Below are 27938 nucleotides of genomic sequence, written 5' to 3'. Positions count from 1 at the left end.
CTACTGTTTCAGAAAAGAGTTTTCGAGGTGAGACAGAGCTGCTGCAGGAGACCACTCAGGAGATCAAGGATCTACGCAAGGAGGTGAAGGCGCAGCAAGCATTAAAGGAACAGCTGAGGAAAGAGTACCAGGAGAAAATGGAGGTAACACACACAAAAAACACAAACTAGTGAGATTAGAAAATGTGGCAGGGGTGCTGAAAGCTGAATGTTCAACTTACCCACTGGACTATGATGCCCCTTTTAGGACCCTGCTTTCCAAGTTGTTCTGCTCATAACCTCTGAATGGGCGGGGATGTAGCTCAGTCGGTAGCGCGCTGGATTTGTATCCAGTTGGCCGCTGTCAGCGTGAGTTCGTCCCCACGTTCGGCGAGAGATTTATTTCTCAGAGTCAACTTTGTGTGCAGACTCTCCTCGGTGTCCGAACACCCCCCGTGTGTACACGCAAGCACAAGACCAAGTGCGCACGAAAAAGATCCTGTAATCCATGTCAGAGTTCGGTGGGTTATAGAAACACGAAAATACCCAGCATGCTTCCTCCGAAAGCGGCGTATGGCTGCCTAAATGGCAGAGTAAAAACGGTCATACACGTAAAAGCCGTGGGAGTTTCAGCCCATGAACGAACAAACAAACAAACATAACCTCTGAATAAATTTACCTCCATTTTAAGACTCCTTTCCTTCTGAGACTCACATCAACAATTCCAAATCAGGTCTTTAAAGTGGGGCGAGGGGGGGAGGAAGGGGTGGTGGGGTGTGTGTGTGTGTGTGTGTGTGTGTGTGTGTGTGTTACCCAGTGATCGCGCTAGGATTTTTCAAATTGCGTACGTCTTACGCAATGTCGGCCAAAAAACGCGTAAAGCAGAACCGATTTTGCGTCACACTATAACACAGTTAAATCATGACGATGTGCGAAAAAACGAGGACAACTTTCGCTGCATGCCGTTTTGAATGAATCAAAGACAGGCTTGAACTGAAAGCGTCTCTCGGCCTAGATTTGGCGCCACACGCCCCGTGCATTTTGGGTGTATGTTCTGTTTTAGAAAACCGACCGGCGTTGCTTTGCGTCGCTTGCGACACTCTTATGCCGAGAGCACGTCACCTCATTTTGTTTTATCCAAAACAGACTTTAGATTTGAACTCGCGCGCTTGTGCTATGTTTGATCCAGAACAGACTAGAGATTCTAAACTCGCGCGCGTGTGCTATAGTCTGATTCAGTATTGGGATGTGCTGCTGAGCATGCCGTTTTGAATAGAAGTTGTTTTGCGTACGCGTTACGCATAAGCGCCGGGAAAATGCGTGGGCGGATTTTAAAACGCGTCAAATACGCAAAAAACATGCGTTAACGCGATCCCTGGTTACCGTAGCAGGAGACGTTAGCCTGCCAGAATTTTTACTAGCTCTAAGAGTTTCTCAAGGATCCGCATAGAGGAAAACAAAAGTACAGTTTAAATGAAATAGTCCTTTATAAACATGATTAATTATTTGTCAATTATGACACTGACAGTATCGCTCAGGTGCGACATTTACCCGATGCTCCCCAGCATGTCGTAAGAGGCGACTGACGGATTCTGTTTCTCTTTTTTACCCTTGTTAAGTGTTTCTTGTATAGAATATAGTCAATTTTTGTAAAGATTTTAGTCAAGCAGTATGTAAGAAATGTTAAGTCCTTTGTACTGGAAACTTGCATTCTCCCAGTAAGATAATACATTGCACTACATTGCAAGCCCCTGGAGCAAATTTTTGATTAGTGCTTTTGTGAACAAGAAACAATTGACAAGTGGCTCTATCCCATCTCCCCCCCCTTTCTCCGTCGCGATATAACCTTCGTGGTTGAAAACGACGTTAAACACCAAATAAAGAAAGAAGAAAAGGCTGTTAAATCACCTTGCGAGTATGGTTTGCAGCCACACACAAAAAGCCAAAGAAAGATTACACATTTTTTAAGTGATTTGAGATTAAGACATCAGACATAAGATCATTTATTGTTCATACAATTAATTACAATAGATGGAAAAGTGTGGTTCATCTGCTCTTAAAACAACCAAAACAACATATGACAACAACCTCAAAAGGGACTAGTAAAAAAAACTGAAGAAAATAGTGAGCTAAAAGGAATGAAGAAAGAATGAAAGAAAAAAAGAAAGGAAGAAAAATGACTTCCAGGCCAATTACCGTACTTTCCGGGTCATAAGGCGCGACTTTTTTCCTCGAGTTCAACCCCTGCGTCTTGTATAACGAAGCGCCTAATCCGTGTATGAAATATGAAAAAAATCAAAGAGACCGCTTGAGTACCAGTCAAACAACTTGTGATAATGCATGTTTCAGCTACTAGGTACTGCCCTGCCTTTGATCTGGCCGCACACACAGATTTCCACTCTGTTAAACTGGTCACTGACCGGTCACTGGCCCCGATGCAGGAAGTGTTTCCTCTCTCAGATATGACAGGGGAACCACCTCTCATGGCAAAAACTGGGTCATTGACCCCTGGGAAGAAGGTCGTGTCTTTTAACAAGGCCACCCAGCTATCACAATGCCTTTGATCTGGCCGCACACACAGAGCACACATATTTTCACTCAGTTAAAGTCGGTCACTGACCCCGATGCAGGAAGTGTTTCCTCTCTCAGATATGACAGGGGAACCACCTCTCATGGCAAAAACTGGGTCATTTTGGTGCGCCCTATCGGCCCCCTGCGTCCAATGGGTGACTGGATTACAATTTTTTTTTAAAAGAAGGGGGTGCGTCTTAGGTAAGGAAGCGCCTTGTCACCCGGAAAGTACGGTACACAAGTTTATATTTTTCTTAGCACTAACATTTCAATTTTTGGCATAAGAATACACTGACGCTTGAACACATTACAGCTCCTTGTAAGTTTGTGTCTCTTGTTCTTATCCCTTTCTCTCTTTCGTTTTTAATTTGCACTGTACTTTTCCCCTCGCTGATGCAAGGAGCAAGCCATAAATCTGACAGAGCAGATAGTCAGCTTGCGCGAGGAGTTAGCAGCCAGCAAACAACGCCACCAGGTGGAGCTGTTTGAGAGTGGAGAGCAGTCCAAAAGCAGCAAGGAACGAACGTTGCAGTCACGCAACAGAGCTCATCAGGAGGAGGTGACTGCACTCACAAAAGAGTGGAACCATGAGCGCAAGGTAAAGGGAAAATTAACGAAAATAATCATGAGGCACGGGTAGCTCAGGTGGTAGAGCACTGGACTTGTGATCGTAAGATCGCCGGTTCGAATCCGGGCCGGCACGGACACGGGTCAACTTTATGTGCAGACCTAGAGACGGTATCCATCTCCCACCCCTGTGTCACCACAGTGGCACGTTAAAGACCTCGGTCATTCTGCCATAAGTGCAGATGGCTGATACCACCTAAACACGCATACACTTGTGTATCTCATCTAAAGTCGGGTTAAAAACTGGGGAACATGCCCCTAATGGCTTTGCCGTGAGAGCGTAAAACTTGAATTCCCCCCCCCCCCCCAAAAAAAAAAATCATGAGCGCAAGGTAAAGGGAAAATTCACGAAAAGAAACACATTTGAAGACTTTGGTTATAGAGAGAAGTGTAAGGAAAAGAACAATTAATCCATACAAGAAAGGGCTAGAGTTTTTGAGGATATATTTCTTCCCGTGTGAACAATCATGTCATCCATCACAGAACTTCGTGTACACTACATTGGGGTGTGCACGTTAAAGATCCCACGATTGACAAAAGGGTCTTTCCTGGCAAAATTGTATAGGCATAGATAAAAAATGTCCACCAAAATACCTGTGTGACTTGGAATAATAGGCCGTGAAAAGTAGGATATGCGCCGAAATGGCTGCGATCTGCTGGTCGATGTGAATGCGTGATGTATTGTGTAAAAAATTCCATCTCACACGGCATAAATAGATCCCTGCGCCTTGAGTCCGAGTCTGGAGATACGCGCGCGATATAAGACTTGATATATAGAACTGTCCAGGCCTTAATTTACTTTGAATGAGAGCATCCTTACACTCTGACACATACTCAAAATCAACAGTCCTTTGCGTTCTGTGCAGAGTTGACATTTTTGCTAAATTTAATTTGCAAATTGACACAGTTGTCAGTTAGGCTGATGGGGTCTATGTCGACCAAAAGAGTGGGATTCCCTGTAGGTGGAGTTCCTGGAGGGGGATTCCCTGTACAGTCGAGACCGGATGTAAGAAAGTCGTCGGGACCCACTTTTTGTCTTTCATACATCCGGTCTTTACTAAATCCGGTTAACCGGATGTATGAAAATATTGTGGATTGACTTTCATACATCCGGCCACGCGTCTGTTACTTGATAAAAGTAGGGGTTTTTTCATATCATTTTTGCATTTATTTGTTTTTTTATGTTTAAATGTTTTGATACATATCCTTGTTAGAAGAAAAGGTTTGTGAATAACAAGTGGAAAAGTGCATGTACTTACATACACTGACACAGTCAGGACAACCGATACTGAGAAAGAGCAACTGTTTGTGTAAGGAACTGTTCTGCTTTACATAAGGCCGTGCACTCAGTCTCCGCCCCCCCCCCCCCCCGCCCCTCTGTGTGTGTGTGTGCGCGTACGTGCGTGCGCTCGCGCGCACGTGTGTGTGTGTGTGTGTGTGTGTGGCTCAACTGTATTGTGTGTGTTCCCTCCACAACCCTTTTGCGCTTTTGACAATGTTTTTGGTCGTGGAAGCTTTGTAATGACCGTTGGCGTAGCAAATAACATTTTCTGAGTTCTCTCTCTCTCTCTCTCTCTCTCTCTCTCTCTCTCTCTCTCTCTCTCTCTCTCTCTCTCTCTTCAAAACGCACACATTTATAACACACACACACACACACACGCGCGCGCACTGAATACAAACAAGTCGCGTAAGGCGAAATTACTACATTTAGTCAAGCTGTGGAACTCACAAAATGAAACTGAACGTAGTCCGCCGCTAGTGCTAAAGGCAGTGAAAGTGACGAGCCTGTTTGGTGCGGTAGCGATTGCGCTGTGCTTCATTGCACGCTTTACTGTACCTCTCTTCGTTTTAACTTTCTGAGCGTGTTTTTAATCCAAACATATCATATCTATATGTTTTTGGAATCAAGAACCGACAAGGAATAAGATGAAATAGTTTTTAAAACGATTTCGGAAATTTAATTTTGATCATAATTTTTATATTTTTAATTTTCAGAGCTTGTTTTTAATCCAAATATAACATATGTATATGTTTTTGGAATCAGAAAATGACGACGAATAAGATGAAATTGTTTTTGGATCGTTTAATAAAAAAATAATTTTAATTACAAGTTTCCGATTTTTAATGACCAAACTCACTCATTCGTTTTTAAGCCACCAAGCTGAAATGCAATACCAAACGCCGGGCTTCGTCGAAGATTGCTTTGCCAAAATTTCAATCAATTTGATTGAAAAATGAGGGTGTGACAGTGCCGCCTCAACTTTTACAAAAAGCCGGATATGACGTCATCAAAGGTATTTATCGAAAAAATGAAAAAAACGTCCGGGGATATCATACCCAGCAACTCTCATGTCAAATTTCATAATGATCGGCCCAGTAGTTTAGTCTGAATCGCTCTACACACACACACACACACACACACACACACACACACACACACACACACACACACACACACACATACACCACGACCCTCGTCTCGATTCCCCCCTCTATGTTAAAAGTCGCGTAAGGCGAAAATACAACATTTAGTCAAGTAGCTGTCGAACTCACAGAATGAAACTGAACGCAATGCAACGCAGCAAGACCGTATACTCGTAGCATCGTCAGTCCACCGCGCACGGCAAAGGCAGTGAAATTGACAAGAAGAGCGGGGTAGTACTTGCGCTGAGAAGGATAGCAGGCTTTTCTTTACCTCTCTTCGTTTTAACTTTCTGAGCGTGTTTTTAATCCAAACATATCATATCTATATGTTTTTGGAATCAGGAACCGACAACGAATAAGATGAAGGTGTTTTTAAATTGATTTGGACAATTTAATTTTGATAATAATTTTTATATTTTTAATTTTCAGAGCTTGTTTTTAATCAAAATATAACATATTTATATATTTTTGGAATCAGAAAAGGATAAAGAATAAGATGTACGTAAATTTGGATCGTTTTATAAAAACATTTTTTTTTTACAATTTTCAGATTTTTAATGACCAAACTCACTCATTAGTTTTTAAGCCACCAAGCTGAAATGCAATACCAAACCCCGGCCTTCGTCGAAGATTACTTGACCAAAATTTCAACCAATTTGGTTGAAAAATGAGAGCGTGACAGTGCCGCCTCAACTTTCACGAAAAGCCGGATATGACGTCATCAAAGACATTTATCAAAAAAATGAACAAGAGTATGGGGATTTCATACCCAGGAACTCTCATGTCAAATTTCATAAAGATCGGTCCAGTAGTTTAGTCTGAATCGCTCTACACACACAGACAGACACACAGACAGACACACACACACACACACACATACACCACGACACTCGTCTCGATTCCCCCCTCTACGTTAAAATATTTAGTCAACACTTGACTAAATATAAAAAGTGAGTTAAACTTAAAACCAGTTTAATGGATTAAAACAACAACAACAAAATAAAAAACAACTGAGTCACACCCACGACCAATGCCTCTGGTTCTAATTGTACGAAAAAATGCCTTCCTGGGCTATTATGGCTCTTCAGTCCAGTCCAGCAGCGCTTTGTCCACAGACGGCAGCTGAGAGCTCCGTGCCCGCTTGCTCGTCGTCACAGTATCGCCGCTTCTTGCCTGACGGCAAGATATTTGTTCTTGTCTTTCATTATGTTCGACAGCGTTGGCAGGGGGACACCTAAATCAATGGCCATCTGTGTTCGGGATTTGTGTGGACTGTCCTCTACTGCCTTTATGATTTTAAGGCGCCCAGACAATGTCAACACTCTACGTTTGCCTGTAGCTTTCGCTTTGCGGTCCGCCATTTTGCAAATTTTTCGAGTCGCTATGGAAGGGAAATTACTCTTACCACACTTTGGTGACTTGGGTCTACTTTCGTTTTTTTACAACCGGTCTTGCAACAACGCATTTTGTGCTGCTCGGGACCAGAGATTTGCTTTCATACAACCGGACTTTTATACATCCGATTTTCATACAACCGGAAAATTCTAAGTAATAACAAAGAGTAGCTTCTGCCGGGACCCTGCCTACCCCTTTCATACATCCAGACTTTCATACATCCGGTGTTTTATACATCCGGTCTATACTGTATACAGGGAATCCCACAGGGTGGAGTTTTTAAATAAAACTTGCAAACCATACTCGAATTTCTAAGAAATATCAAAAACGATTGAAAAACATCAAATTCTACCGATGTCGCCAAGCATCACGTGACTTTCAGCGATATCAGCGACACGCTACAGGAACTAAATCCTGTGGTATTCCCTGTATACAGGGAATCCCCCTCCAGGAACTCCACCTACAGGGAATCCCACTCTTTTGGTCGACATAGACCCCATCAGCGTCAGTTAGGACGAACAGTTATAATAATAATAATAATAATAAGAACATTTATATAGCGCTAAATCAAAAACTTTCGTTAAAAAGGCTTGCTCTAAGCGCTTGACATCTAAACTAAAACGTCATTCACACTCTTTACAATGATGTACAAGAACTTCATGTCACACTCTTTCATTCAGTATAGCACCATTCACACAGTTGTTATTCTGTACAAGACAATAAGTTAGTCTAACAAAGAACAAGTTCTTACTCTATAAATACAAATATAGAATGATACAGAATACAGAAAATGTATTGCCTAAGTTTGGGAATTCGTTTTGACACGCGGTTCTCACTCCATTCACTCTAGCTAAGTACACCCAACATACGCAGTTATAAAACATAAATAGATTCAATGACATCAATTGAAAAAAAAATGAAAAAAAAAAATTGCCAGGTTGTTGAATTTTGTATGTGGTGAAGCTGAAAGATGCTCTTTTCTCATGAAAAAGCTTGCATGAGTCTATGGTGGTTTACCTGATCTATTGCATGCACTGAAAGGTCATTATCTTTATGGATATGAATTGGTTTTGTCTTGCAATATGGTAAGTCAATCCGAAAATGTGCTTCTGTCCAAACCAACCATTCATTATTGTAAAGAGATTGACAGTTCATTACTGCTTCCTCTTTGTCTTGTGACATGAATTTGCACCTGTTCTTACCCATGGCTTACCTGCTCAATCAATGTAAGACCTTCAACAGGAATACAAACCATTTGTTATTTTGTCCACAAACTAATTTTCAGCTGTTTGGATATGATCTGTGAAATTACTGCAAGTGTGTTTGCCTGTTTGTAGTTGTTCTCTGTATTTCAGCTTGTTGAAAACATTCATTTATACTGAGCACATAAGAAATGCAAGATTGTAAGAATTGTATCACTTGTTTTAATATTTTCTAGAATTCTTGTGAAAAATGTGTTTTCTTATTCCATTTTTTTTTCACTCGATAATCTCATACTAACTATTTTTTTCAATAGAACTATATTATTTCATGAATAGTTTTTTTTTAATGTTTCTTCAATATTTCAAAGTCATTGAATTAATTGATGTTATTTGAACTTCAATGAACCTGTATTTTCAGAGTCCAAATAGTTTGCCTTCTGTGATGAAATGACTGTGAATGATTGTTGGCTTTGCTACCAATGCTATGATTTATTGTCAGCTTGTTATTTTTGTGATTTTCACCTGAATTTGTTGTCATCCAGTGTTTTGTTCTTTGTCTTCTCGTTGTTTTAGTCTGGTGTACCTGTCACTGAGTCCTTTGAATCCACTGCTGCTGTGCAAGAGGTAGTGCTATACGTTTTATTGTTGTTTACCTGTGAGATGCTAGCAAAATTACGTTCTCTTTCGTTTGGTTTCAAGGTGATGGTATTCTTATCTTTCAGCCTTTGAAGTTTCAGACATATTTCCGCAAAATTATTATATGCAGTCACACACAAATAAACGTGTAAATCTGTAAACCAACACCAGCATTCAAGGACACACAAATATTTAATCCACAAGAGCATGCTTTTACAGACATATGCACATTCAGATTGCCGTATATTCACACATTCACACACAGATACACGCACACACTCACACATACACGCACGCACACACACACACACATACACACACGCACACACGCACACGCACACACACACACAATTATGAACGCATGACTGGAGAAAAGCACTCCTTGAGAATCCAGCACTTTTGCTTTTCTTTTCTCCTTTTTTGGGGACGCATTTATCACTAGTTCACTAAATTTGTAGGACACATGTATGCACAGTGGTACCTGTGATGTGTGGCCCCTCCGATGAGAGGACACCTCCCTTAAAAGGACACCTTATGTTGTCCCTTTTTCTATTAGTTTTATTATAAGAACCTTTTTCTAATTCCTATTAACTCGATGTTCTTTAACTATATTTATACATAAATGCATATTGTAAAGCAGTATGTAAAGCAGTATGCCTTGTTAGAGGATCTTCTAGTAGCAATGTTTAAATGTCGAAGCTGCTTTTCCCAGTTTTACCTAAGAGACCGACTGTATATTGTGTTATTGTATTTGTCAGACTTGATTGTACCAAGTCCCTACAAGTACACATGTTGTAATGCGCTTAGAGCCAAATATTTTTGTTTTTTGTAAGGGATAGGCGCAATATAAATACACTTTATTATTATTATTATTATTATTACCTCTACCAAAATATACCTGTCATGAAAGGCCACCTGCAATGTAGGGACACTTTTACCTGGTCCCAAGGGTGTCCTTTCATCGCAGGTACCACTGTACTACAAATTCAACCTTCTGTTCTAGTTCACATAATTTGTAGCCTTTAGAAATGAACATTGTCACAGCACTGTAGTGTACCCAGTAAGCTGCTATTGTGGGAGCACATGTGAATCAATTGTTGTATTCTATTTTAAGTGTGTTTACAGTCATATAATGGCACCATGATTTTGTTTTCAAGTTGATAAATGGCTTATGGTGGTTTAGTGATAACGGAAGTGTCAGAAAGAAGAATCAACATTTCATACAAATAGCTTCTGTCATCTCACTTTCACCACTGTGTTTTTTTCTGTTCTTCCTTTAATAAAAAGACCAAAAAATACTGTACTCACGTGTTTTGACGAAGACAAAATGAATCACAAATCACATGGGGTTTTTTGTGCTCATGTGTGTATGATGACTTGAATTTTGTGATTTGTTATTCGTTTCGTCTTCGTCAAACACGTGAGTATAATATTTCTTGGTCTTTTTATTTCTCGCTCTCATGCGCAGTCGCCATTGTTCTGCTTCTGTTCTTCCTTTCACTCTGTCTTTTCTCTCTTTCTTTGGTCCTTCTTTTCCTCAGTGCTATGTGTTCTCTCTCATCTGCCACAAGTTACCTTTAAATAGAGTTTGTTGTGTTACTATTTACGGGCAAGATGTTTATAGTAAGATGTTTGCATTGTGAACCTTCTCTTCAGTCATGTTCTGGTATACTCACCACTATATAAGAGAAGCAGAACATCTTCAAAGATTTCTTTTGTGCTCATGTGTGTATGGTAACTTGAAAACCCCTTTAAGGCAGCCCAAAACAGAGAAAATCAGATCTGAAAAGGGAGGTAAATTTACAGATATTATGAAAAGAAAAAAAAGACAATCAAGGGAGAGTCTTAAAATCTCGTGATCTGAAAAGGGGGGTAATTCCACTGTATACCATGTACTATTCATGAGAATCAGAACATCTCCAGAGCTTTCTTGTTAGTCATGGTGTGTAATATTGGAAACAATGCTAACCATGTCTTCAGCCATGTATTAAGAGTCTTGGTATTTTGTATACTATAGGTGTGATGTACAGGTGATAGGAGGAGGGGGGGGGGGGGCCTGGTAGCTCAGGTGGAGGACTGGACTTGTGATACTAGGGTTGGGGTTCGAATCCGGGCCGGGACGGACACGGGTCAACTTTATGTGCAGTCCTAGAGACTGTGTCCATGTCCCATCCCCGTGTCACGTAAAAGACCTCTGTCATTCTGCATTAAGTGCAGTTGGTTGATACCACCTTAACGCGCATACACTTGTGTATCTCATCTAAAGTCGGGGTAAAATTCGGGAACATGCCGTCAGCGGGCTTTGCCATCAGGGCGTAAAACTTGAAAACTTCAAAGTTATCTTTTTGGTCATGGTGTGTGTAGTTAAAACCCCTTTTAAGGCAATCCCAAATCGGAGAAAATCACATCTGAAAAGGGAGGTACATTTTTAGATTTTATGAACGAACAAAAAAATAGAAAAGCCAAGTCTTGAAAAGGGAAAGACTTAAATCTTGCAGTTTTAAAAGGGGGATTCCACTGTATGTCCTTCATGAGAATCTGAATATCTCCAGAGTTTTCTTGTTAGTCGTAGTGTGTTAGATTTAGTTGACACTGTAATATTGGAAAGTGTGCTAACCATGTCTTTAGCCATGTATTAAGAGTCTTGGTATTTTTAAAGTGTGGGTGTGATGTACAGGAGATGGTGCGACAGAACCAAGCCACACTGATGGCACTGCAGGGAGGGACGCCGGGGGCTGAGGCTCTCAGGCAGCAAGTCATCTCGCTCAACAGACAGCTGGAAGATGTCAAAGAACGACACAGGTACTGTACTAGACACTTTGTTGTCAAATCAGTCATTACAGATTGAGACATTATAGTTTAAATTCTTTCTCGACTTGGGTGGCTGATCATCAATTGTAAAAGCTGATCAGGCAGCAAGTCATCTCACTCAACAGACAGCTGAAGATGTTAACGAATGACACAGGTACCAGTCACTTTGTTGTCAAATTAATGTGTGATTACAGATGGAGACATTGGATTTTTTCTGTCTCATCTTGGGTGGCTGATCATCAATCGTACAAGCTGATCTTCATGCTGACAGCAAAGAAGTTGTGGGATCGTCAAATTAGTTGCTGAAATTAGGTCACGAGATTAGTGTTACCCACGCAATATGCGCTATATAAGCTTCATATTGATTGATTGATTGATTGATAGGAAGTCTGTATGCCTGCCCCACGGCTATTCACGGGGCCTCATTTCTGCTACTTTAGCTGCAGGCTATTTTCAGCACCCATCCTTTTCCCACAGCAGAGATAACAGAGCAGCTAGCTCTCTCGGTGCTATGCACTGAGAAGGCCAATCTCCCAGTATTGCGCGGAAGCAGTTGGGTTTAACAGGCAAGCGAGCTTAACAGTGAGCTGGCTGCAGCTGTTGGTAGCCAAACTAAGCTCTCTGCTGGGCTATTTTTAACCCACAGTAAAACTCAAGCTAGGAAAAGCCGTGACGTCCCGGCTGACCTTGTGTTCAAGACCATGTTTCTTTATACAGCGGTACCTGTGATGTAAGGCCCCTTTGATGAGAGGCCATACCCCATGAAAGGACACTTTCCACTGTCCCTATGTCTTTTACGGTAACTTTACCAAAATGTACCTGTCATGACAGGCCACCTGCAGTGTAGGGACACTTTGGGCTGGTCCCAAGGGTGTCCTTTCATCACAGGTACCACTGTACCACAATTTGACAATGATTCGATTCTTCTGTTTTATTTTCACTATGTCGCTCTCTCTAGAGTACAACTGCCATGCTGATGTTACCACTGCCTTTGTCATTGATCTACTGTCTTTTTCTGTTGCAGACTTGAAGTTGCAGAACTTGAAACCCGGTTGGAGCTGAACCGAGACTCATCACGCCCCCTGGTAGCCTCGCCCTCATCCACCCCTCGAACCTTTGACCCCAATGACCCCAACCTGATGTCAGAGTTACAGAACTTGGAGCTTAACAATATGGACCTTCAGGTGAGAGTGCTAAAGATTTCTTTATGTAAGTGCCTTAGTAATGTTATGGCTGGTGGTTGTGTGTGTTCATGATGCACGAAGAAGCATCAAATGAGGGCTAGAAAGTGTGAGATGCGAACTCATGAAAGTGTCTGAGTTGGGCTTAAAGGTTTACACTTAGAGATGTGCTTTAGTGTTTGATATCAGAAACATGTACCGTATTTGACGGACTACAAGCCGCGACTTTTTAAAAAAAAAAATCGCATTGCGGCTTATAAAAAGATGCGGCTAAAACGTTACCTAAACTTGAATAGCATTCACCTAATGGAAGTCGCCGCGGATTTTCATTTCGCTCGATTAGCGATTACCGGTACTTTATTAGCTCTCTACTCAAGACTCGGCGCTTTTCTCTTTCTTTCGCGAATCTTCGTTTGTCAACAAGTCGTCGTGACAAGATGGTGTACAGAGAAACACCGGATGTATCAGGATCTCGCGTGTGCGAGATTTTGGTTTTTTTTGTGTCTCGCAATAGTTGGAGGAGCGAGAGCCGCCATGTTGTGTTTTCGTCTGCTCGAAATGTGCGCAAAAGTCGTAAATCATCCCAAAAAAGCTTATTCTGGGCGGGACTACATGTGTGTGTTGGTTACAAATTGTGTGTGTGTGATATTTTTCTTCAAACTTTTTCACTTTTCTTCTTTGTTTCACTTGTTTATTCTCGGAGCCGATTTCGCCAAATACCGTACTTTCGTTTGCCTGGTTGTTTTGATTGATTGACACGATCTGATTATATTTTTTTCGACGGCGGCTAATATAGTGACGCGGCCTATACGTGGCTCGTCCCAATTTTGTTGTTAAAAGTCGGGGGTGCGGCTTATAAAACGGTGCGTCTTGTAATCCGTCAAATACGGTATCCAGCAGTCTCACTCTCTCATTCTCCTTATCTCTCTCCCTTCTCTCTCTCACCCATACAAGCACTCACACACCTTCTCACCCTCATATTTACACACACATACACACACACACAGACTTTTTTGTGATGATATGTGAAATCAATTAATCATGATGCGATGTCACATGTTCATCATGTGCCTTTAGTTTGAGAAAACAATAAAAACAACAGACAAAAAACATTTTAATTTATGAACAGGCCCAGTTACGGCATGTGAACGCAGAGTTGGCCCAGAGCAAGCTACGAGAGAAAGACCAACATCAGCGTGTAAGTGTTCATAATTATGTCTGTCCTTCTGCCTCTGTCTGTGTATTTGTGTGTACGAATCTGTGTTTATGTTGATGGATCGAGTGTGTATGAGTACTTGTCTGTATGTGATTATATGTGTGTTTGTGTGTGTGCATATTTGTGTCCCAGTTTAGTCATAGACCTAAATCAAACGTAGGTCCCTGGTTTAGACAGCTCCTTTATTCAAGTGTATTTCTGTTAACAAACAAAACAATATTCAAAGGAAAACGAAGTGCTGAACATGAAGATGTGCTCTCTGGCTATAGTAGATTTGCATTGAGTCTTAAATTTTGTTCGGTTTCAAGTTTTCTTTTGAATGTAAGCTTCATTGGAACTGAGTTTTGTAATAGTTGCATAGAACATGTTGGGCTTCCATTTGAGTTCTTACCTCTCGTTGTTTTCAGGTGGAGGTACTGGAGCATAGAATACGACATCGGAAGGATGACGAGACTCCTCCCCTGAGTCCTGACGGCTCTCTCTTGTCCCACGAAGACTCCGCTCTTTTCAGAGAACCCACAGAGTTTGAGGTAATTCTGCTACTCCCTCGATCCGAACGTTTTGTTTTATTCTGGTAGGATCTTATTGCCTGTCTACTTTTTAAGAAGAGCGGGGTTTTGTGAAAGAAACAATGTTGGTACAGTGGAACCCCTCTTATAAGATTTCCTCCTTTTTAAGACACTCCTTTTTGTTTGTTCGTTCATGGGCTGAAACTCCCACGGCTTTTACGTGTATGACCGTTTCTACCCCGCCATTTAGGCAGCCATACGCCGCTTTCGGAGGAAGCATGCTGGGTATTTTCGTGTTTCTATAACCCACCGAACTCTGACATGGATTACAGGATCTTTTTCGTGCGCACTTGGTCTTGTGCTTGCGTGTACACACGGGGGTGTTCGGACACCGAGGAGAGTCTGCACACAAAGTTGACTCTGAGAAATAAATCTCTCGCCGAACGTGGGGACGAACTCACGCTGACAGCGGCCAACTGGATACAAATCCAGTGCGCTACCGACTGAGCTACATCCCCGCCCTGGACCCTCCTTTTTCAAAAGTTCTGTTGATAATCTCTGTAAATTTACCTCCATTTTAAGACCTGATTATCTCATAATGTTTTTAGGTTGTAAAAGGGGGGGTTCCACTGTACTGACAGTTGCTCCTCACATGAGCTCTGTCTGAAATGTTCAGATGAATTGGATGAGCTTTTATTATTTGAAAAAGCCTGTCTATTATTTCAGAGAGAGAGAAAAAAAAGTCTGTGATTAGAATATATTTGATTTTTCTCACTTTATAAGTGAGTGATTATTTGCCTGTGTGACTACAACACGTTTCTTGTTGTATTTGTTTTGTGTAACTAATAGGTGCTGTATACATTTGAAGTCAATAGCAGTCTTACTTTGCACAGAAGGACACACACAAATTCTACCTTCTTATGTTGCAGTATCTGAAGAATATTCTGTACGAGTACATGATGGGGCGAGAGACAAAGGTACAGTCAAACGTTGAGTCAACTCCCACTACCTAGACCCACTGTTACACACACACGCATGCAAGCACACACATAGATACACAGACACACACACACACACGCATTCACAAACACACACTTGCACACACTCATGCAGATGCAGATGCACACTCGCACGCACACACACACACACACACACACACACACACACACACACACACACACACACACACACACACACACAATTTTCCCACCATAAAATTAACCACAAATTGTTTAAATTTCTGTGACTTTTAGGACTGATGCAGCATGTGGCTAAATTGTCTTCTTTCTCTTTCTCGTCTCTCTCTCTTTCTCGTCTCTCTCTTTCTCGTCTCTCTCTCTCTTTCTATTCTCTCTCTCTCTCTCTCTCTCTCTCTCTCTCTCTCTCTCTCTCTCTCTCTCTCTCTCTCTCTTTCCTTTCCTTTCCTTTGAGAAAGTTTTAAACATGGAGACCATCATGTAAACGGAGAAAGGAAACAAATTTAGATAGGTCCCAAGGGCGGATCCAGGATCTTAAGGAAGGGGGGGCCCACCCAAAAATGTTTGCACAAACTTGAAGGCGCAAAGCGCCTGAATTGAGGACACACAACGCCCCCCCCGGAAATTGTCTTTTTCAAGGAAGCAAAATGCTGCAATCTAGGGCCACCTGAGCTCAGAAACTGTCATTAAATTACATATTCTTACACAACTCACATAGATAGCAATAACTTCGTTTGGTTGCTAAGACATTGAAGCACTCTTACATGGTAACATGGGGAGATAACTCTAAAACAAAAACCACCTGCCATATAAGGCATGATCCGTGGTAGTTATCTCCCCTACCGGTGCCCGCGCATGCGCAGGCCGTATACCGGTAATACTCATTCCTTTTTCTTCAACGCACGGAGCAAGACGTGCTGTAGTACTCTGGCTTTGATCTTAAGCTATTGGTCTTCACGGCGGTGACTGACCATCGAATCTTGGTAACGCTGTTGTTGGTTCATCTCTACTTCAAGTATTGGGTGAGAGCTTTCATTTTTATTACCGAGACGCGTTTGTTTTAACTTTTGGAGTGTGTTGCAACTTGTATTTTGGTTCAGTTTTGTCATACAAAATGGCGGACTAACCTTAAGATTTAGAGAGTGAGTGAAAACTCGGAGTTCGACCAGCCAGGCTTGCTCTCCCAGTTCTCAGTCAGGCAATGCAACCAATTTAAAGTTAAGGTAGCTACTACCACTGCGTCTCGTACTCAGAAAATTTTCACTGAGCGATAACGTTTCTGTTTACGTTTTCAACCCGGCGAATGATGAATTGTGTTACGGTTTCGATTGACAAACCTACCTCGTCTGTTGCGGCTTCTTTCTATAAAGTTCAAGCGCCTAGCGCTGTTTTAGCTTTGACTAAAGCCGATTTGCTGGCGATATTATCGTCTTTTTAAACAGAGGTGCATGTTTTGATCTCGTCGGAAAGGGCAAATAGCCTCGCGTGCTGCTCTGCCCCTTCCTTCGGGTGTTGTAAATGTTCATTCGCTTGTGCGGGTTCGTTTCGAACCGACTGCGACGGTCACGTCCGCTGGCGTGGTCGCAGATCCAACGACGGTGTTGGATATGTCGGACTCATCTTTAGACAAGTTTTTGTCTGAGTCTAGGACATCAGCACTTTCGGGTGTTCTTGGCGAAGTACGCAAACCTTTGACGTCGGTTTCCGTCTCGGCGGAATTGCACACTGACAGTAAGGGTTTTTCCACAGACCAACCTGGCTCCGTTTTCACGGTCCTGGGCATGGGATGTGAAGGGCATGTGTCTGCTGGTTCCGCCCCCTCAATTCCAGTCGGGGTGGCTGCTGGCAGACAGGTTACAGGATCTTCCGGTTCCAATTTATTGGGGCTGGTCGATGCTCATGCTAGTCAGTCCTCTGCTGGTTCCGCCCCCTCAATCTCAGTCGGGGTGGCTTCCGGTGGCAGGAGAGGATCCTCTGCTGGTTCCGCCCCCTCAATTCCAGTCGGGGCGGCTTCCGGTGGCAGGAGAGGTTTGACTTCCGCCGTTAGCACTTCGCTGCTGGCGGGAGTCATTCATCAGCCTGTGGCTTCCGGTTCCGCTGTTGCGGATTCCGCTAGCCTTTCTCAGGCTACATCCGCTTCCTTTCCCAGCCTTTCCGCTGGCATTGGACCGGATGTTGTTATTCTTACTATTGACAGTTCTGTCAACTGGAGTCTTAGTGCTTGTCATCACTCTGCTTTCAGCCTTTGTGTGCTACCACAGCGGCTGGAAGGGGATTAGGTCCTTTCTTGGGTCACATACAAAGATCGTGCCGATGTTTACTCCCTCCTTTGGTACACAAAATAGATCGTAAGTGGCTACTTTTATGTTGATTCTAAGCAATCAAACAAAGAGCTGGATCATGTTAGTGTCTTTTCTCGACTGGTTCTCAGACACAACCAATAATTGGATTCTCACACCATTGCTCATGCAAGGCTTTTCCATTGATTCTCTCTCCATCAGCGAAGCAGTTTTTTTCTGTTTCCTGTGGAATTGTTTCCCCTTGTCAGGGGAGAACATGTGTTAATTCTATCAGGCAACACCTCAGTGGCCTTTTTTATCTTAATAAGCAAAAGGGGGGGGAGGGGGGGGATCTCGCTTCCCATCGCTGCCACTTCGAGCATGCGAGATTTTGATGTGATGTTTCCACCACGAGATCTTATTAGCAGCGAAGTACCTTTCTGAGAGGTTTTATGTCTTGGCAGACTCTCTAAGTCAGTCTAACAAGTATGTCCACACGGACTGGGCTCTATCTCTTTACGCACTTCTACTCCTTCTGGTGAATTTGAAGAAGCCACTGATAGAAGTTTTTTGCCTCTCGGTACTATCTCCTTCTGCTAAATGTTCGTCTCACCGTTCCCGGATATACTCTCGATTTTAATCGGGGCGGCCTGTCGGTCGCACATTATGGGCCCATTTTTCATTGGTTGTCAGCCCTTAAGACCCTTAAAGCTGGCAAGAGGGCGCTGTTTTTTACACTCGATCCACACGGGTGTCTACTGTACGGGAATCATTGAGACGCTCAGGGGCTTCTGCCTCAACTCTGGATTTGGTCTAGAGATCCCATAAGGGTTCTGCGGCTTAGTTTCCATGTCACATTGTCTGGCTTGGAACAAATGGCGTAATATTAACGGAAAGAACTCCATTTCTCTCCGTTCATTGCAGGTGGCGTACCACCTATTCGGGCTTTCTGAATTTTCCCCACGTCTCTGTTTTAAGACGTTACGCGATATCAGTTGCACTGAAACAGCTAGGTCGGAAAAAAAAAAAAGAAAAAATTTTTTTTCACTTGGGCTCGTTATAGCCATCGTGGCTAAAGGAGCCTCCCTTTGGTTGGCTGAAAACAAATCTCCAGTCCCGACTTGGGATTTGCTCCTAGTTTTCGAGCTTTTGAGATCGGATTGTTTAATCCTTGACAAAATTAGCCTTATTAATCTAAACACGAGAAGCGGTCATACTTACTCTAGTAGCTTCTGAGAGAAGCGGGAGTATAGGTGCATTTTCTATCTGGTTTTGCTATACAGTAGTACCTACAATATCCGGTCACCCATTAGTCATTGCAAAGGTGACCGCAAATATCAGGTGGCCGTCCATTACAGGCCCCCTCCTCCTCAGTCCAAAAAAACCCCAAAAACACGATCAAGTTTTCATGAAGAAAAGAAAGCGATCATCCATGAGCCGCCGATTCATTGTCTCTGTTAGTTTTGCTTTCGTTTATACATCTTAATTATTTGCGTGTTTAACTCGATCGTCCTGGCTAAGCTATTGTTTCGTATGTTTCTATGTGTGTTGTTTGGATTATTATATATGTATTTGAGTGTCAGATAAACAAGTGTTTCAAACTCACATCAGCTGTGATCGATCCGGAAGTGACTGCTGTAAATGTACATGTATGTATGCAGTTTGCGCATGCGTAAGTATTCATGTCGTCTGCTCGTGCTGTGCCGTCTGTGCACACAACACACACACACACACACCACAGGCGCTCGCCCGCGAAAGTGACAAGTGGCCGTTAAATGGCCGCTCCTGTCGAGTAAGAGGGGCACCTTAGGGCAAAAGTCAGTGACCGTTGACCGCGTCAGACAGGTTAACGGCCATTAAGAGTCAATTATAGAAGGAAAACTCATTAGTCATGGGAAAGCTGGCCGCTCCGGGCAGGTTCACGCCCACGAAAGGGCCGGAAATGGAAGGGACTACTGTAGTCATCTCTTTGGAGAAAGACTGATCTATAGCGCTTAGGTTTGATTCAAATTTCTGGCAAATAATCAGAAACCTGAGGAACCAGCTCTGATAATACAATTCAATCCACGTGCAATAGTTTGGCTCTGTTAGAGCCATTTTAGCCTATTGAACATTTCGAGTTTTAAATATATTTCTAACTCGCACTGATCTGTTTAGATCATCAGAATAAAGGCTTTTGTTTATTTCCATCAACTCTTGTAGAGGCAATGACTTAGCGAAGTCAGCCTTAGCTAGATGGTCTGCTACATTGATTAGGCAGGCCTACAGTGGTGGCAAGAAAGGGGGGGGGGGGGCAGTCAGTCCTCCCTCTTCAGGCAGCACGGACTCAAGAAGTCAGAGTGTGGGCCTCTTCTTTACCTGTTCTCAAGTCTTAGAGACTTACAGAAGTCTTGAATGTAGCTCATTGAACATGCAAGAACGTAGTCATGAGCTTCTATCTGCGGGATATTTTAAGTACCCGCTTTTATAGTACACATCTACTAGACATCAGAAGATGCCTTTTTGTATGTTTTCCTACGGGACATATCTGTTCCCGGCAGTACAGAGCTTTCGGTCCGTCAGCTATTGTAGCTGCAGGCCAGATACTGGCAAGATGTTAATTTGTGAGTAAATTTTACCCACCACCTAGATTAGCAATCTGCTATCTATGTGAGTTGTGTAAGAATATGTAATTTAATATAAAATTTCAAAAATAAATTTTCATTTAATTAATATACTTACCAACTCACATATCGAATTCCCTCCCAGCCATCCCCGCAATTTGTATAAAGGGATATGGGTTTCAGAACGGAATGAGTATTACCGGTATACGGCCTGCGCATGCGCGGGCACCGGTAGGGGAGATAACTACCACGGATCATGCCTTATATGGCAGGTGGCTTTTGTTTTAGAGTTATCTCCCCATGTTACCATGTAAGAGTGCTTCAATGTCTTAGCAACCAAACGAAGTTATTGCTATCTATGTGAGTTGGTAAGTATATTAATTAAATGAAAATTTATTTTTGAAATTTTATATTTAATCATCTCGCTCTCTCTCTCTTCTCTCTCTCTCTCTCTCTTTCTCTCTCTCTCTCTCTCATCTCTCTCTCTCTCTCTCTCTCTCTCTCTTTTTTTGTTTTTGCTTGAGGGGGGGCCCGGGCCCCCTTAGCCCCCCCCCCCAAATCCGCCACTGGGTCCCGAGTGGCCAAAAGGTTGAAGGAACATGAAAAACCAACAAGCAACCAACCAACTTTCCCAAGAGTACTGAAAAAGGGTTATGTTTAATATGGATCTAAGCTTGTTGCATGGAACAGTCCCTAGCATCAACACGTTATTCTTGCTGTTACTATTTTGTCACCAGACGTTAGCCAAGGTGATTACCACGGTTGTGAAGTTCTCAGAGCAGCAGACAAAGAACATCCTCGACAGGTCGGATTCAAAATCGGTACGTTTTGCCAAACGCATTTCTAAGAAAAAATATTGATGTGCGTCTGCAGAAATGTTTGTAGTTTGCTTTGAAGTGCTTCAGTGAAGTGATACTTGACTGCAATAATTTGTATTGGAACTAATAATGGATTCTGTATCCATTTGTTGTACAGTGGAACCCCCCTTTTAAGACCTCCACCAATCTGAGAAAATAATGTCTTAAATAGAAGGGAGTCTTAAAATGGGGGAAAAATGTACAGTGATTATGAACAAAAGTCTGAGCAATCAGGGTCTTAAAATGGAGGGACTCTTAAATTGGGGGATCTTGTTTGTTTGTTTGTTCGTTCATGGGCTGAAACTCCCACGGCTTTTACGTGTATGACCGTTTTTTACCCCGCCATTTAGGCAGCCATACGCCGCTTTCGGAGGAAGCATGCTGGGTATTTTTGTGTTTCTATAACCCACCGAACTCTGACATGGATTACACTTGGTCTTGTGCTTGCGTGTACACACGGGGGTGTTCAGACACCGAGGAGAGTCTGCACACAAAGTTGACTCTGAGAAATAAATCTCTCGCCGAACATGGAGACGAACTCACGCTGACAGCGGCCAACTGGATACAAATCCAGTGCGCTACCGACTGAGCTACATCCCCGTCCCAAAATTGGGGGATCTGAAAAGGGGGGTTCCACTGTATTCTTGTAATGTGTGTGTTTCACATATATATTTTTCTTGTTGGAACTAATAACTAATGCTAAATGTATTTATTGTATGCTTGTATGTGTGAGTTTCATGTGTAGTACATATTTTCTGAGATTAGACACAGGGCTTTGTATATATATGGCAGGGCGGGAATGTAGCTCAGTCGGTAGCGCGCTGGATTTGTATCTAGTTGGCCGCTGTCAGCGTGAGTTCGTCCCCACGTTCGGCGAGAGATTTATTTCTCAGAGTCAACTTTGTGTGCAGACTCTCCTCGGTGTCCGAACACCCCCGTGTGTACACACAAGCACAAGACCAATTGCGCACGAAAAAATCCTGTAGTACATGTCAGAGTTCGGTGGGTTATAGAAACACAAAAATACCCAGCATGCTTCCTCCGAAAACGGCGTATGGCTGCCTAAACGGCGGGGTAAAAAACGGTCATACACGTAAAATTCCACTCGTGCAAAAAAAACACACGAGTGTACGTGGGAGTTTCAGCCCACGAACGCAGAAGAAGAAGTATATATGGCAGATTAACCCTCTATGAAGTAGAACTGTGTTTATTATCAGATTACCAGTGAAACGAATGTCTTGTTTTCCATACTAATCTTCTGGTTTGCTCTTTGGTGAAGGAAAATGAATGATAAGATGCATGTCCATAATAGAAGCATTTTAAATGTTTGCATGAAAGTTTGATTTTTATTCAATCATAATTTTGTACATTACATGATTAAAATTAAGATTTTGGTTGTGATCCTGCAAAGACACATACAACTGATGATTTTTGCTCCAAGACTAATTGAAACTATTCTTAACAATCAATAATCATTTTCTAATAGGTTGGAGAATTTGTATACTCAGTATACAATTGTATACAGTGACTGTGCTATATCATTTTGCAAACTAGTTTCAAGTACAAAGTATGAAGCCTAGTATAATCATTTTCTAATAGGTTAAAGTATTGTATGAGTATACATCTGTATACAGTGACTGTGGTATGTCATTTTGCAAACTAATATCAAGTACAAAATATGAAGCATGGTTCCAATAGAAAACAGTTACTCTGTCATGGAAACCATTCCACAGGTTGGAAACATGGTGATTTGATAAAAAAAAAAAATTCTGCACAGAAGAATAATTCAACTGAATGGTCTGATCAGTTTTTGATTTTGTTTCAAGTATATTTTCAGATTTCAGCCGATAAATACTGGAAATCACTAGTTAACGTTTGGACTGTGTAACGTTGATTGCTTTGAGTAGGGCAATGTGTAGTTTTAAGTCACAGAATGATATTGGCTCTTCCTTTGCTTTACTAACCACGAGCATGCATTTCATACCAATGATACCAAACCCGATGAGCTGTGCTCAAGGCAAGTAATGTCAGTTGAACTAACAGCATCTTCACCTGTCATGATAACAGTCTTACCCTCCACTGCTATGCTCTGGGCTTTGCTGACTCTTGACACTTTCTACCCCACCTATGTTGACCAAGTTTTTTTGTGCCGAGACCAGCTGTGCTGCAGCAGGTCACTCAGAATAGTAGTAACTGTGTAGAAACTGTGTATCAACACGCTGGAATGCAGGCGTTAAATCGACGTTACAGGAAGCGACTGAAGCTAACAGTCTGAGCTGATATATCCGTACCTGGTCAGATAGACCCATACGTGTGGGTACAGATATATCCGTACGTGGGAGACAATGAGTTAAACCTCATCCATGATATAAAAAGAAAAGACAACATAAAACCTCTTGCATTTTGCTGCATGTTTTTGATCTTTTGAAACCGCGAAGAAGAAAAAATTGGTTGCTTCTGATGATTCAAGCTGCACTGAAGATCGCATGTCTTGCAGCTGAATGCTTTATATGGTTTGGCAGCACTGTGCTTGGTTCCACCTTCTTTGGTGCATGTAACTTGATTTGATGGTGTTCTTTTTCTGGTTGAAATAAGATCATCAAAATGCTGCACCAATTTATGCGCATTTTAATTTCATCCCATTCAGCTAGCTGTTACGCCGATGATTTCTGTCCATTTTATTACTTGTTTTGCTTTTGGACAGGTTTCCGATTGAGGCAGAACGTCTGATGGCTTGGTACTTTGAACTTTGTTATCCTACTTTCTGTTCCCTGTACAGATTTGTTTTATCTTTGGTGCCTGTTTAGAGTTTCACATCTGTTTCCTATGTTAAATTAATAAAATAAAAAAAAGTCCACATTGTTTTCAGCATGAAGGGAATGCCTAACTTTTCTCACTTCACTGGGTTATAGTTATATTAAGTAGGATTGCTTCCAGTTCCATGCCGTTTTTAAATATTCTGATATTTAACATGTTCTCCTTAGAGTTGGACATACTGAGAGATTAGTTGGGATTTATCGGGTTAAGAATTTTTTTTGGTCTTAGGTTTTTCGATAAAGCCCCCTTTCTAAGTTTCTCTGTGTGGTTGTTGGATTTCTTTTTGATATGCTTTTCGGTCAGTAGTTTTCTCTCTCTGGGGTCTGGTTGTTTTATCAATCAATCAATCAATATGAGGCTTATATCGCGCTATTCCGTGGGTACAGTTCTAAGCGCAGGGATTTATTTTTTTATTTTTCTATTTTTTTATTTTATGCAATTTATATCGCGCACATATTCAAGGCGCAGGGATTTATTTATGCCATGTGAGATGGAATTTGTTGTTGTTGTTGTTGTTGTTGTTTGTTTTTGTTTTGTTTTTTATGTTTCACACTGGTTACCAGGTATCTCCATTCCTAAAGCACTTTAAATCATGTTGCTTGAGAAAAAGACTTCCTCCGAAAACGGCGTATGGCTACCTAAATGGCGGGGTAAAAACGGTCATACACGTAAAATTCCACTCGTGCAAAAAACACGAGTGTACGTGGGAGTTTCAGCCCACGAACGCAGAAGAAGAAGAAGAGAAAAAGACAACAATTTGGGGCTTTAGAGAAGAGCGCGGAGGATGGGGGTTTGGTGGGGAGTAGAGACAGAGAAGAACAACATGTCCATCCATTCCTGATACAGCAGAAATATGCATATACATTTGTCCTGCAAACATTTCTGTATTTTCACCTGTCATGTTTATAGTTAATTAATTGTGTACACACACACACACAAGAGGTTGCTGGAATCTTGATAGTCTTGTACATCAGTGAACAATAAGGACAAACATTGATCTCAAAAAGACATCTCCACGAGTATGAATATTTATATTTTTCAAACAGATCTTTTAGTTATGGGTGTAACTGTCATTATTGAGATCTATTGTACGTATTGAGATCTATTGAACATATTGAGATCTATTGTACGTATTGAATCGATTGTGTCCTTTTTGAACCATGTTACTAAGGGATAAAAATTAGTGACTAGCTTTTAGTTTTAATAATATAATCAATGTTTCTGATTTTAGCTGTAGGAAGGAAAAATGTGTGGGTACAGTATGTTTGACAGAGAGTGTGCCTGTGCCTGTCTGTTTCTGTGTTTTTTTCTCAGTCTGTTGTGTGTCTCTCTCCGTCTTTCTTCTGTCTTTCTGTCTGTCTATTTCTCCCTCTCTCTCTCTCTCTCTCTCTCTCTCTCTCTCTCTCTCTCTCTCTCTCTCTCTCTCTCTCTCTCCCTCTCTCTCTCTCTCTCTCTCTCTCTCTCTCTTTCTCTCTCTCTCTCTTTCTCTCTCCCTCTCTCTCTCTCCCTCCCTCTCCATCCCTCTCTCTCTCTCTTTCTCTCTCTTTCTCTCTCTTTCTCCCTCTCTCTCTTTCTCTCTCTCTCTCTCTCTCTCTCTCTCTCTCTCTCTCTCTCTCTCTCTCTCTCTCTCTCTCTCTCTCTCTCTCTCTCTCAGTCTGTGTCTGTACAGAGCACTATATGCTTGTTTTAGATAATCACCCATTTGATGTAACATCAGTTTTGTTCTTTTCTTTTTCAGTGGCTCCCATCCTAGCTGACAAGAAGTCAAGTAGAAGATCAAACCTCTTGGATTACCCAGTGAATGCACAAAACCATTTGAATTGAAAACCTCTCAAATCAGCATCATTCCCAAGTTGTGTGCGTTATCTCATGGCAGCTGTATCCTTGCCATATCGCGCAACTTCCGGCCTCTCACAGATTTTTGAAGATACCAATAGTATCTTGATCTTCTTACTGCCGAAAAAAATATTTATTATGGTTTGTTGTATTCTGAAAGGCTTTGACGATTCTTTTTACTGTGATTATATTTGATGGGATGAAACTATGTTACTTTCATTTAGCTTTTGTGTGAAATCAATGATACTTGTGGAATGTGTGATGTGATTGGTGGGATGTGTATCAAATATCTGTTTGCAGAAGTTGGGAGAAATGTTTGTAGCTTTTGCACTTTAAAAAAAGTATTTATTTGTTGTTTGTTTGTTTTATTTGTTTCATTCTTATCAAATTTATTTAAAATGGTTGTCAATGTATTTTGAATTGATCTATTTATCCACTGCTAATTACTCAATTGCCCATGAGATTTCACAACAGTACAACCATAGTGCCACATTCAAAATCAAATTTGACGAAGATAGTGTGTGGATTTTTGTTCACAGTTTTTGTATAAAACAGTAATAAAGCATCTTTAATGCCCCTAGCCAACTTACAAAGGTGTAACTCGCGAAATACTTTCATTTACACTTCAAACGTTATTTTGACTGCTGACATATCTTCTAATCTTTAGCTAAGCAACTCGTTTTGTCAGTTTTACAGTTTTGTATACAGTAATAGCAAATCCATGACCAAAGCCAAGTATCTGATCTAATTATTTTGATCTAGTTATTTTGATTTTGTAGTTGATCTCAACTTTCAAAATACAGTCAAATCTCACCCAGGGCTCACACCCGATAGCCATAGTTCTCTTGATGGTGTAGGATTTCAACAGCTGCCAACATTATTATTTAAGTTCGGCTCTGCAGCCCCTGTCTGCTCGGTATGATGGTAAACAACAGCCATTTTTTTTGCATTCAGAAAACATTTGATATTTTTGATTAAAAATTGACTTACGTTCTTGTAACAAAGATGATGCCAGTCAGGGAAATTCTACTTGCAATATATCTGGAGGAATTTTTGTTTGTATTTTGTTTTTGTTTTACAGTGTATATAAGAATGAAGCTGATTTCTCACTGTTTGTAACGGTCTTGCGTTTGAAGCATGTACACTCTAAACCGACACTAATCATCGTGATCCGTCTTTAAAAGCCAGTGTTCTGTGTATATATTTGTAGGCACACACACACAAACATGCCTGCACGCGCCAAAACTCACACAGTAAGAATCAAATTCTTGACTGTATTTTTTTTTTTTTACAACCCTTTATACTGGTGCCTTCTGTTCGTGGGTGCCAGTATGTTTTTTTTCTCTCCATTTTTGTGTTTTTTATTTGTTATTACACAGGTATGAGTGTATTTAGTTTTCTACGCTGTGTTACATGACTGTACTAACAATACATCACAAGGATCAAGTGATCTGCTGGATTCCAAGCAAGGTAGTAACTGAGGCTGAAAAAGGGTACCATGGAATTTGTTCATGACTGTTGAGGTGTGTTAGATGCCTGGTTTAATGGTTACTTTAATGTACCATTGAATTTGTATGGTTAGTGAAAATTGTTTTGTGTTGTCTGTATTATCAACACAGTCGGGGGAAAAAAGCTTGTAAATGTATGTACACGTGAATATTTGTGCAACAGTTTTGTGATTACAAATAGTGTTCTTGTTAGGTTGCTACCATACTTGTTGTTGTAACAAAAAATTAAGTGTTCTTACAAAGTATTTATTTTTTCTGCAGACAGATTTTGACCTATGTACAGCAAAAATGAATGTTATTATATTACACTTAAAATGAATTTACTATGGCGAGGTCGTCACATGTACGAATTAGTTGTACATATTAGTTGTTTCTTTCATGTATTTGTCTTTAACAAAAGAGGTAACTGAACCAGCAACTTATTTAATCATCATATATTGACCAAAACAAATTAGAAGCAGGGTTAAGATCAAGTATCTATCATCAGTAATTGTTAAGTGTTTCTTGTATA

At 41.3% G+C, this 27938-nt stretch overlaps 1 protein-coding gene across 2 annotated transcripts; it reads left to right on the top strand.

The window, feature by feature from the left end:
* Positions 1–12: 12 nt before the first annotated feature.
* Positions 13–27878, top strand: LOC138982931 (golgin subfamily A member 4-like; the record flags this gene model as incomplete). 2 transcript variants are annotated; one of them, XM_070356328.1, is given in 11 exon segments in its annotated part: positions 13–143; positions 2950–3147; positions 8771–8821; positions 11511–11635; positions 12669–12828; positions 13955–14023; positions 14449–14571; positions 15480–15527; positions 21147–21230; positions 23971–24003; positions 25822–27878. In XM_070356328.1, coding segments are annotated over 10 exon segments (1001 nt in total), but the record flags the coding sequence as incomplete, so codon positions are not given.
* Positions 27879–27938: the final 60 nt, after the last annotated feature.

This window comes from Littorina saxatilis, linkage group LG12 (genome assembly GCF_037325665.1).
Source record: "Littorina saxatilis isolate snail1 linkage group LG12, US_GU_Lsax_2.0, whole genome shotgun sequence".
Taxonomy (NCBI): Eukaryota; Metazoa; Mollusca; class Gastropoda; order Littorinimorpha; family Littorinidae; genus Littorina; species Littorina saxatilis.
Note: the sequence above shows the minus strand (reverse complement) of the source record. Positions and strands in the feature narration are given on the sequence as shown.